Source organism: Pseudopodoces humilis, chromosome 11, assembly GCF_049639895.1.
Source record: "Pseudopodoces humilis isolate 2021_Gansu_Grassland_sample_001 chromosome 11, ASM4963989v1, whole genome shotgun sequence".
Classification (NCBI taxonomy): Eukaryota; Metazoa; Chordata; class Aves; order Passeriformes; family Paridae; genus Pseudopodoces; species Pseudopodoces humilis.
The window spans coordinates 24,262,495-24,274,249 of NC_142210.1; the positions used below are offsets into that span (position 1 = coordinate 24,262,495).

At 50.8% G+C, this 11,755-nt stretch overlaps 1 protein-coding gene across 2 annotated transcripts; it reads left to right on the plus strand.

The window, feature by feature from the left end:
- The first annotated feature begins 1,046 nt into the window (after positions 1-1,046).
- SLC33A1 (solute carrier family 33 member 1) lies at positions 1,047-11,282 on the plus strand. 2 transcript variants are annotated; one of them, XM_005525206.3, is made up of 6 exons: positions 1,047-1,778; positions 5,840-6,030; positions 6,644-6,828; positions 7,240-7,357; positions 8,146-8,361; positions 9,977-11,282. In XM_005525206.3, exons 1-6 carry the CDS (start codon positions 1,061-1,063, stop codon positions 10,142-10,144), a joined length of 1,596 nt encoding a protein of 531 aa, XP_005525263.2. In that variant the 5' UTR covers positions 1,047-1,060; the 3' UTR covers positions 10,145-11,282. The 2 variants fall into 2 exon arrangements, with proteins under 2 accessions (XP_005525263.2, XP_087917369.1); XM_088061243.1 differs by lacking the exons at positions 5,840-6,030; positions 7,240-7,357.
- Positions 11,283-11,755: the final 473 nt, after the last annotated feature.

The window sequence follows — 11,755 nt, forward strand, 5'->3', positions numbered from 1 at the left end:
GGGGCTCCGGCGGCTCACTCGGCTCTGTTATCAGGGTAAAAACAAGCAGAGCTTTGCAGTGAGTGCGTTTTTGTGCGTCAGCATCCTATGGGATCATGGGATCACTGGCTGCTTTGGGTTGGGAGGGACCTTAAAGCCCATCCCGTCGCACCCCCCGCCATGGGCAGGGACACCTTCCATCCACCTGGAGCCGTGCTGTGCCTGCCCGGTGAATTCCCCGTGAATTCCCCGTCAGAGAACGTGACTGCATCCGTGGAACCCTCCTGGAACGGTGCCGGGGCGGTTCTGATCCCTTTCCCTGAACATCGGGTTAAATACGGGAATGAAGGAAGGGGTTGAATGAAGGAATTCTGGTTAAGATGAAATCACACACCAGCGTCTGGTTCTGCTGTCAGATTCCAAACAGTTCTGTCCTGAGGCTGATGGAAATGTAGGGGTTTTTTTCACAATCGGGGTTTCTGGTCTGGTTTTTTCTTTATGGATGTGTCATTCTTTTACAGTTTTGTTTACACTGGCATTGAAGCAGAGTCATCTCAGAGCACGAGGCACAGGATTGTGTCCAGATAGGTCTGCAATACCCCCAGGGAGGAGACTCCACATCCTCTCTGGTGTCTGTTCCAGTGCTCACAGGAAAGATCTTCCTCCTGTAGAGGTGGAAGAATTGATTCCTGAGATTGATTCTTGCCCGTGGCTCTGGTGCCACTGGAGCAGAGCCTGGGCCCTGCTCTGACCGTCCCTGCAGCCAGGGACAGCCAGGGCTGAGGGCCCCTCTCAGCTGGGGCTCCTCTCGGGGCCGAACCGCCCCAGCTCCCTCAACCTTTCCTGGGCACCGAGATGCTCCAGTGATCCCGACCCTTGATCCCGATCCCGATCCCCGATTCCGGTTCCCGGTTCGGGTTCCCGGTGCCCCTGTCCCGTCAATCAGGGTCAGGGGGCGGTGCTCTGCATGACGTCACTCGCAGTGCACCAATGAGGCGCGGCCACGCCTGGCGCGCGGGTCGGGGCGGGGCGGTTCCCTCAGCGCGGCGGCGCCGGGGCCGCTCCCGGGCCGCTCCCGGACATGGCGCCCGCCATCGCCGCCGAGGAGGGCGGGCGGCAGCGCCGAGCCGGCACCCGCCGGCACAGCCTGGACCTGACGGGCGAGCCGCCCCCCGACGGGCTGTCCGGGGACACCGAGGCGCTGCTGCCGGCGCGGGCGCGGGGGTACCGCGCGGAGCTGGGCAGCATCCTGCTGCTGCTGGTGCTGTACGTGCTGCAGGGCATCCCGCTGGGGCTGGCGGGCAGCGTGCCGCTCATCCTGCAGAGCAAGAGCGCCAGCTACACCGACCAGGCCTTCTTCAGCTTCGTGTTCTGGCCCTTCAGCCTGAAGCTGCTGTGGGCGCCCTTGGTGGACGCCGTGTACCTGCGGGGCTTCGGCCGCCGCAAGTCGTGGCTGGTGCCCACACAGTACGTGCTGGGGCTCTTCATGATCTACATGTCCACGCAGGTGGACGCGCTGCTGGGCGACGGCCACGGCCGCGGCCCCGACGTGGCGGCCCTGACCGTCACCTTCTTCCTCTTCGAGTTCCTGGCGGCCACGCAGGACATCGCTGTGGACGGCTGGGCGCTCACCATGCTGTCCCGGGAGAACGTGGGCTACGCCTCCACCTGCAACTCCGTGGGGCAGACGGCCGGCTATTTCCTGGGAAATGTCCTTTTCCTGGCCCTGGAGTCCGCCTCCTTCTGCAACAAGTATCTGCGGTTCGAGCCGCAGCCCCGGGGCATCGTCACCCTGTCAGGTAGGGCCGGGGCACTGCAGCCTGGATGTGCTGGGATGGAGCTGTGCAATGCATCGCTTTGGAAGGGACCGCAAAGATTCCCTGTGCAGGGACACCTTCCACTGTCCCAGGCTGCTCCAAGCACCAGTGTCCAGCCTGGCCTTGGACACTTCCCGGGATCCAGGGGAGCCACAGCTTCTCTGGGAAACCCGTGCCAGGGCCTGCCCACTCTCCCAGGGAAGGTTTTTTCCTAATAATAATGGTTATGTCTTCCTCAGGATGCTTCTTCCCTGTGCCTGGACCCCTCTGTGGTTTGACACTGGGAACCAAACAGGTTTGGTTTGTCCCCTGCCCCGTGGGAAAGCACAGCCTGCTTGGAGGCTGGCAGAACCCATGGCTACATGCACTGGATTTAATATTTTTCTAGGGTAAAACGTGTGGGAAACCCGCCTCATCATTATCTTGGCTGACCTAAGCACTTTGGAGGAACTCTTTTTTTTCCTTCCTAGATTAATGGCCGTGGACTAGATTACTCTTTTAAAAATGCAAGCCAAAGTCTTCATCTGGGAAGAAGGAAGAGGGGGGGGATTAAAAAAAAATAAAATTCTTCCAATATGTTTTTCACAGAATAGAAATTAAGGTATTCAGATTGAGCATGTAGCCAGTTTCTGAAGGAAGGCCTTATTTCAGTAAATTTAGGCAGATTTGCCTTTTCTCTTTAGCAAATCGAATGGAGTGTGGTAATCCAAGCATAACTAGCTGTTAATGGAGGGCTGTTTCTGTTTGCTGGGGTTTGGAATCTTTCTCAGAAAGGTTCTGTGTGGTGGTTGATGTTAGGGGTGTTACCCAGGAGATGCTTCACTGTGCACCTGGTTTGGTTGCAAGTTTGAGGGAGGAAATCCTGGCACCACTGTGGCTGCAGTCTCAGGGTGACCCTGGCAGTGAAGAGCAGATCCTCCTGGTTTCAGTCTCTTCTCCCCCTCTCACACCTTTCCTGTGCCATCTCAGAGATCAGGTATGCCAAAACAGGCTGGAATTGTTGTGTGGAGGGAAGTTTTGCATTCTGTCCTGCCCCTTCCTCAGGCATGAGTCAGGACAGCAGGTTCAAGGCTGCTGTGCTTGCCTGGTTTCTGCAGCTCTCACCATTCCTAACTAGTCCTCCTCTTTGCTCCCTGCTGCCAGCCTCATGTCTGGCCTATGTCAAGGAGCACAGAGTGGCCCTCCACAAATCCCAGGTGGTTCCTGCCTTTCCCTGGTGCTGTGCAGCTCCTGGGCTGGCCTGTCCCTTCCCTCTCACTGCAGTGCCCACTGACGTCTCTGCTGCTGATGCAACTTGCAGGCACTGGTGTTCAGACAGCTTGGCTGGGCTGTACTACCCTCACTGCCCAGGGTTTTGGTTGGTTTGGGATTTTTCCTCTCAGGGCAGTTTGTATAAATGGATTTGTTACTATTACAAAAGTGCTGCTTCTAAAAGATACTATCCCAAACCCAAACAGCTTCTGTCCTGTCCTGGAGTATTGATGTGGGTGGAATAAGAACAGCAAATAACTACCACTGTAGTTGCAGGATATGTTTTTTCAGGTGGTAGAACTGTGACAAGTTTTTTGTTTCCAGATGGTGTGACTGTTTGTCACAGTTTGGTGTTTCCAGCTGAGAGCAGCAGGAGTAACCAGCTCACCGAGGAGCTCACTGGTCCTTGCCCTGGCTGTAAAGGGCTCGTGATGAGCAGGTTTGGGCAGGTAAAGCAGCAGAAAACTTTGCTGCTGGAAAAGGTGAATGTTTTCTGCCAGCTCATATCTCTGAGCGCTTTTGTCCTAGGCTGAGTGCAGTGCTAGGGAAAGAACAAGTCAATACTCCATGATCCAGAGGGGCAGCACCCTGAAAGAATGGCTGGAGCTGTGTTGGGGGGTTAGGTTGGATATCAGGGAAAGGTTCTTCCCCCAGAGGTGCTGGTACTGCCCAGGCTCCCCAGGGAATGGGCACGGCCCCGAGGCTGCCACAGCTCCAGGAGAGTTTGGACAGCGCTGCCAGGGTTGTCGTGTGTCAGGCCAGGAGTTGGGATGATCCTTGTGGGTCCATCCCAGCTCAAGATAGTCTGTGATCCTAAATCAGCTTTGAGTTGTTGAGAAGCAGCAGCAGCATTCACTGTTCTCATTAACTTCAGGAAATATGGACAAATGTGAAACCATCATCAAATTCACCAAACCAAAGGCTGTGCTGGGCTGTGTCAGGCTGAAGTGCCAGAGAAGGAAACGGGAGAAACCCTTCTGTGAGCTGATTGTCCTGGCACATCCAGGGGTTTATTTAGCCCTTGCTGGTGTTTCTAAAAGCAGGGGAAGCTCCCTGGCTGGGTTTGTGATTCCTGCCTGGTTTGCCCATCACAGTGTGAAGGACAGGGAAAGAGTGAACACAGGACAAAGGTGCCCCTTAAAGGCCACCCCCACTTACCTGTGCCAGGGACTGGAGCACCCCTCCTCCTGGGAGGAGATCCTGGTACCTGTACAGTTACAGCTGTTGGGACCTGGGTGCTTCCTTCATGGCTGTTTTCCAGCCTGATCCATCCCTGATCTAGTTCAAAAACTTGTTTTGCCCATCTCAGTGGTTTATTGTAAACTCTTAATTTCAAAGTTTTTTTGCTTATAGCCTATTAGTGAGGTTCCTTGTATTTGAAATGAAACGTACTTTATTTTTGTGTAAACTGCCTACAGCCTCAAAAAAAAACAATTGTTCTTGTCTGAACTACTATATATATTATATATATATATTTATATATATATATATATATTTATATGGTGGGTTTTTTTCTTTTTTTCTTTGTTGCTGATGCAGCCCCTGCAGTGCTGTGCTGCAGCTGACAGGGCTGGCCTGATCAGGAGCACTCATGTGATGATGCTCAGAGCTATTTCTATCCCCATCCTTGCACTGTGTGTCTCTCACTGCAGTGATAATGCTCAGGGTTATTATTAGAGAACTGCTCCTCTATGTCCTTTGTAGCCAGCAGCTGTGATTAGTGAGACTCTCAGAAAAGGCATCTTTCCTTGAGAAAGTCTGTTAAGAACACTTTTTTTTTAAGAGAGAGCAATTTGACAGTGTTGCTTGTGAGGTCACGTTTATTTTAGGAAAAGGAAAAGCAGCAGAAATGGCGTGAAAAGCCTTTTTTCTGTTACCCTGAGAATGGTGGGAGCAGTCCTTGCATGTTTTCTTCCATGCTTGCTGAGCCTGCTCCCTTCCTGTGCATGAGAAGCAGGGGATAATTGACTGAACCTCTGCCCTGTCTCTGCCCTTTCACCAGCCCTCACTGCTCCTTCCCAGTCTCCCAGAGCTCCTGGAGCTGCTCCTGGAGCTCCTCCTGACCAGGAAGATTAAAGGCTGCTTCTGTCCTAGCCTCTGCACATGGCTGAGCTTTTCCCTGCCTCTGTTGTAGAGGCAGAGGACAGGAGTATCTTGAATTGACCATTCAGAATGTACTCTTGGTTTTTCACTGCCCCACATCCATGATTTAGCAGATACTGATCTGCTTTAAACAGCACTTGAATGCTGGCAAGTGTCCAGCCAGACAAATCTGAGGATTCCTTACAACTCTGTTAAAACTTTCCTCAAGCCATCTTCACACTCCTAAATCCCTGTTTCCTCCAGGTGGGAGATGGATATTAGATAGGGATGTGGAGCAGAGGCACAGAGTGGTTCCCTGACTGCACGGTAAGGCAGCTGGGGAGGAGTTCTGCCTCTGGAGGTTCTTCTAACGGTTACATGTGGTTTTCCTCCTGTATCAGCCTGTAGTGGTTGTGTGTGTAATCCTTCAACACGTTCATTTTTCCTTCTGTTCCTCCTCCAACATGCTTGCTGTGGTAATAACCCACCAAACAGCCAGGAGTGACCTGGTTTTCTGCTGCTCCTCTGCCTCAGCTCCTGCAAACACCTCATTTCAGTGACCCTGTGTCACTCATTGTATGTAGCTCTGTGCTTGCAGTTTGCTTTTGCTGCTTGTTTTTATTCCACTTAGATTATTAGGTTTATATTCTACAATTGTCAATCATGGCTGCTGCAAAGGAATTTTTATTTTATTTTATTTTTCCCTCCAGATTTCCTGTTTTTCTGGGGAGCTGTCTTCTTAGTTACCACTACATTGGTTGCCTTTTTGAAAAAAGAAAACCAGGAGCTAATACCAGCAAAGGAAGAAACAAAAGGCATCACTGACACGTACAAGCTGCTATTCTCAATAATCAAGATGCCAGCAGTTCTTACTTTCTGTCTCTTGATCCTCACTTCAAAAGTAAGTAAATACATTGAAGAATTGTTAAGTGCTGGCATCAGAGTCTGGAAGGCTGCTGAGTCCCTGGGATGTAACTCAGTTTTGCTATTGGCTGTCATCAGAGTTATGAATTTTCACATGAAATTTAAGCAAAATGGCTTATCTCATTGTGCTGAGCAGGGCTGTGCAGCAGAAAAGCTTTCTGTGAGCTTTTGTGTTTAACACAAGCACTGAAGAGAAGTTTGGTGGCAATGTGGTATTAAAGTAAAGTACATTTTTAAACAGGCTGTGTAGCCTGCAGTTAAAAGGACAGAAAATGTTTCTTTTTAGGTCAGGATCGCCAGCTCTGTCCAAGCTGGGTTTCCATGGCTCCTGTTGGACATCGAGGATACCAAGAGCAGTGAAAGCACAGGAATGAATGGCAGTGCTACTTAATGTTCTTGGAATCATTTTGGCTCTGATGACAATAAGAGTATGCAAGTGTAGAACGTGTAGAACTAATTTGGAAATCAAATCAGGGGCAGAAGTAACTTGTCCTGTATCCCATTTCTCAATTTACTTGTTAGGCAGTAAATTGAATTTCTAGCCAAACTCCCTGTTCTCCTCAGCTTATTTTGTCTCCTTGACATTGCAGGTTGGGTTTTCAGCAGCAGATGCTGTAACAGGACTCAAACTGGTGGAGGAGGGAGTCCCCAAAGAGCACCTGGCCCTGCTGGCTGTTCCAATGGTTCCTTTGCAGATTATCTTGCCTCTGGTTATCAGCAAATACACAGCGGGCCCGCAGCCCCTGAACACCTTCTACAAAGCAATGCCTTACAGGTAAAGCCTCACCTTAGTGGAACACAGTGATATGTGTGCTCAACCTGTGTGTTCAGATCACGTGCAGGGTTTTGTGTGTAACTCTCTGACTTGCAGGTCCAGAGAAGTGTCAGGATTGTCACAGTGAGTTGAACTGTGTGGTTCATGCAGTGTCACTGTGTGGAAGCAGAGCATGAGGTGTTTGGGATGTGCATGTACAACAGCATTAGAGCAGTGCTCTCCTGCTCCTGCTTAACAATGGCACTGCTTGTCAAATATTTGGTACCTAATTCTGAGATAGAAATAGGTGTAACTATTCAGATCGAAACTATTTTAATGTACTCTCTATGATTGGTCAGTGGTTGCTTTGTGTTGAGGAAACACATGGGAAGAATTACTTGGAATAACAAATCATCTTTCTCATGCCTCCAGGTTGCTGCTTGGCCTGGAATTCGCTTTCCTGGTGTGGTGGGCTCCTAAAGTAAAGCATGAAGGAGGATTTCCTGTCTACTACTATGCTGTGGTGGTGCTGAGTTATGCTCTACACCAGGTAACACTCACTGTGTGGGGAGGGGAAATGCTGTTCCCTGTCTTGTCCTGGGTCACACTGGAATCCCTCCAAGCCTGACCTGTTCTGTGTGGCAGAACTGACTTCCAGTACTCTTACCAGTGTTATTCCTCCCTGTTCCCTGTGCTCCATTGGACATCTTCTGTGGAGCTGCTTTTAGTTGTCCATGTCTGGTGTAATTCCCTAGATTCCTTTTTCCCCAGACCCAGAAGCTCAAAAGCACAGAGGAGCTGGAGAAGTCCCAGAACTGTGTGTGAGCTTGATAGGCATGCTGATGAATGCACTGGTTGTGCAGATAAATAAAGTTATGTGATCCTGGTCCTAGAAAAAAAACTTTGATTGTTGGAGGAACATCTTAATGGATCTTATCCAAAGACTTGGGAAACAAACACCTGGTACAGCGTGGTCTTGGGACCAGAACTGAAATGTATGCAGTGCCTTGAGAGGTGATCTTCAATGCAGCAGGGTTGTGTTTAGGTGCTATTTTAGCTGGCTGATTGTATTTCAGTTTGATAACCCGAGTGATGCCAGTGCATGCGAGGCTGGGTCTGTGTCAGTGACTCCAGACAAGCAGCAAGGCCACTCCCAGTGTCAGCACCGGGCCAGGCTGCAGGAGGAGCTGCTGCTGCTGCTGCTGCTGCTGCTGCTGGGGTGATTTCCCAGTCGGTGCTGCTGAGCTCAGGGGATCTCTCAGCAGGGTTTTCGTGCTGGGGGTTTCAGTGGTCTCTGCACGAGGGGACAGACGCTGTGAGCTGTGTTTGTCCCCTCAGATCACACTGTACAGCATGTACGTGGCCATCATGGCCTTCAACGCCAAGGTCAGCGACCCGCTCATCGGGGGCACCTACATGACCCTGCTCAACACCGTCTCCAACCTGGGGGGCAACTGGCCCTCCACGGTGGCCCTGTGGCTGGTGGACCCTCTCACGGTGAAGGAGTGTGCCGGGGCCCAGGGCCACACCTGTGCCACCACGGCGGCCGCAGAGGTGAGGCTGGGGCTGGGGGGTCTCTGCTCAATGTCTCAATTAAATGGCTTCTTGTGGTATTTTTTTGCCTGTGAAAACCTTTACAGTGTATAGCTTGTGCTTAAAAATTCCCACTGATCAAGCTCATTTTCCTGCCTGATAAAATCCAGTCTGTTAGCACCTGCACACTCTGAATAACCAACCCCTTCCCCAGGGTTTGCAGCTGCAGGGTAGTGAGCCCTTTCTTCCTGTGCTGAGCTGGGGTAGAAGCACCAGACTGGTGCCACATTCTGTGCAGTGGGAGGAGGCTGTAGGTATGGATTTGAGTTGTGCAATCAGGGACTCTGTCCTTGGCAGGTCCCCCAGGGCCCTCCATTTCTGTGGCAGGTTTTTCTTCCTCCTGTCTCCCTGGAGGCTTCTTATCTGCCTGCCTTGATAACTTCTCCAAGATGCTGCTCTGCTCTCTGATTTTGGTGTCCACTTTCCCCATGAAATCAAGTGGGACTGGCTGCCTGCCCAGTTCTAAGAGCCTGTGGAAGAGAACAAAGAACTTGCTGTACACAGATCAAACAACAGGACAGAAAACTGCTGGGAAAGCAACATTTCAAATTCACCTCCTCACAGCAAATGAGACATTTGACATGGCTGAAGAGTGGAAATGTTTGGGGTTTTTTTTCTGTGCTCATGACTGAGATTTATTTCACTCCTGGATGCCAGGATGCTCTAGGACATGGAGGTTCTATAAAGGATCAAAGTGTTCTGGAGTCCAGCAGGACTTGTCTGGAGTTGCAGTTTTTGCTGGTGCAGAGGGCAAACTGCTTCTGCAGTGGATGCTTTCCCAGCCTTTCGCTCATTAGCTTGTCACTAATTAGGTTCCTTGTGTCTCAGCCTCTACTGAACTTGAGTCCTTCCTCCTTCACCTCACTCCTCCTCCTGGCTGGTGACACTCCACCACACTCCATTCTTATTCCTAATCTGATCTTGACATGTCTCAGAATAATGAAAATGCTGGCAGAGCCCTCGCTCAGAGAAGTGATTAATCCTGGGATTAGAGCAGTGTTGAAAGCCAGAGAATAGCAGAAACAATCCTGGGCTGTACAATCACCTTGTGAATGCTGGGGGTTTGTCTTCCAGTTCAGAACCATCTTGGGCACCTTTCTCCCAGATACAGAATTGCAGAATCGTGGAGTGGTTTGGTTTGGATTAAAGTCCATCCAGTCCCACCCCCTGGCATGGGCAGGGACTCATTCCACTATCCCAGGTTGCTCCAAGCCCTGTCCAGCGTTGCCTTGGATATTTCCAGATCTGGGGAGCCCCCAGCATGGATGGCTAGGAAAGAAATCATCTTCATGAGGCTGGGACAGTGGTTGTACCTGCAGGCCAGCACGGACAGTGGGGCTGTTTCTGTTTTCTGGAGTTTGCCCTTTGGGCTGATGTGCTCCATTTCCCACATGTTTAGAGCAGGTTTGGTACTTTGTTACTTTTCATGCTGCTGATAAGCTCAAAAGCCTCTCTCCCAACTGCACAGAAAACAGCAAATAGTAAACAACTCTATTTAGTCATGGCCAGGAGCAAGGAGACCCCGTCAGCTGTGCAGTGCTGTGTGCTCAGTGCATTTCCCTGTGCTCTGTTGTAGCTGTGCTCAGCAGCTGGGGGCTCCTGCCTGACCACCCTGGACGGGTACTACGTGGAGTCCGTCGTTTGCCTCATCCTGGGCTTTGCCTGGTGGTTCTTCCTCGGACCAAAATTCAAAAAGCTGCAGGAAGAAGGACCGTCTTCATGGAAGTGCAAGAGGAGCAATTGATGCACTTAGGTGTTGGATGGAGCAGCGAGGTGGTTTTAGTTTTATTACAAGGACTTATCCCATAATCAGCACCCCGGGATCTCGGTGTTTCTGGGCCACGCCAGGGAGATCTGTGTGGCCGAGGCAGGGCTGTGTGTGGCACCGCTGCCCTCCCCACAGCACAGGCTCAGCTCAGAAAGGAACGGCTGAAGCAGCACCTCGGTGCTCCATGCTTACCCCTGACCCCAGAGCTGCTGATTCCGTAGGGCACCTCTGGGAACGCTCCTTGTGCCGTGGCTCTAGAGGCAGCAGCATTGCCAGCTGAGTGCCACTTTTATTTTCACACAGAAATGATCTGACAGGGCAGCTGACCCGGGGAAGGATGCCCAAGGCATTCTGACTTGGAGGTTAGGCATGGTACTTTGGAATTCCATGTGGGAAGATCCGTGTGAGATGTCTGTGGGCTTTGCTTCTTCTCACTTTCTGAACTGTAACCACGCCTCAAAGGATGAAATGTTCCAGAGATTCTTTTAAATGTATTTTCTGGCTTTTATAAGCTTTAAAGATTTATAAGAAAATATTTTTATAAGCAAATTACATTTGTTTAATTTATTTCCGCTGTTTCAAGGCAGTTTGATTTACGTTCAAGGTACTTTCTTGACCGCAAAATGCTGTAAGGTAGAACTGGAGTAACGCACAATCCTCTGAGCCTTGAGTCCTGCAGCTGGAACTGGAGGTGCTTCCCAAGGGAGGGCACGTGGGCCTTTGGAAGGGGTGAGTTGATAGAGGAAAACCAATCCCCTGGTTTTCCAGCCCGTATTACTAAAATTTGAACGTTCGCTCTCAAAGCCGTGGGAGCACCGAGATTTCCCCCAGCCAGGGGTGAGAAGAGTTGGTGATGACAAAGTTGCCAAATTCCCAGGGTGCAGGACTCGCCCTCACAAACCAAACGGGCGCAGTCCTGTGGCAGAGCTGCTGCAGAATTGACTGCTGGTGCCATGTGGTGGAAACATTCCCGCTGGATTTCTCCCACTGAGCTCCCTCCTGAGTGCCTTAGGGACCCACAGGTGCTGGAGAGGCACTCGGACCCCGCTGGGTGTATGTGGAACATTGGTATTAAAAAGGAAAACCATTAAACATCCCTTGGAAAGGTGCACAAGGTTCTCTGTCATGTTTCTTGTCAATGTTTGAAGGATTGGGCTGGGAGGGGGTTTGAAATCTTCTGCTACTGTGTGTTTTGGGGGAAAAGTGACCCAGTACCACCTTTGGAGTGCCTGGGGAGGGTGGGTGGGTGTACAGAGGGTCTCCTTGGCATCAGGGGTGAGGAGGGGCCTGGAACAGGACACTGTGACCTCGTCACTGTCCCCTGTCCCCTCCCTCTCACCTTGCTTCACACTCGTGCTAAGTGAGATCACATGGGTTCTACTGCCCAAGCTGAACATCTTCCAATTTCCCTCTGCAAAAGAATAAAATCAACATAAAAATATCTCAGATTTATGGCTGTATCTTTCAGTCCCACCATCTCCACTGCATTAACTCTGTGAGGCACTTCAATTCTGTATGGACAGCTTATTTCATTGCATCTTGTGCATACCTAGAGAGGTTGTTTTAACTTTTCTGATTGTGAGGAAA

What these genes read in the sequence shown, in the direction of transcription:
- SLC33A1 (XM_005525206.3), top strand. Translation starts at nt 1,061, where the DNA reads ATGGCGCCCGCCATCGCCGCCGAGGAGGGCGGGCGGCAGCGCCGAGCC. An exon ending in GGGCATCGTCACCCTGTCAG is followed by an intron (nt 1,779 to 5,839) that starts GTAGGGCCGGGG and finishes TTTTCCCTCCAG; the next exon opens with ATTTCCTGTTTTTCTGGGGA. An exon ending in TACAAAGCAATGCCTTACAG is followed by an intron (nt 6,829 to 7,239) that starts GTAAAGCCTCAC and finishes TCATGCCTCCAG; the next exon opens with GTTGCTGCTTGGCCTGGAAT.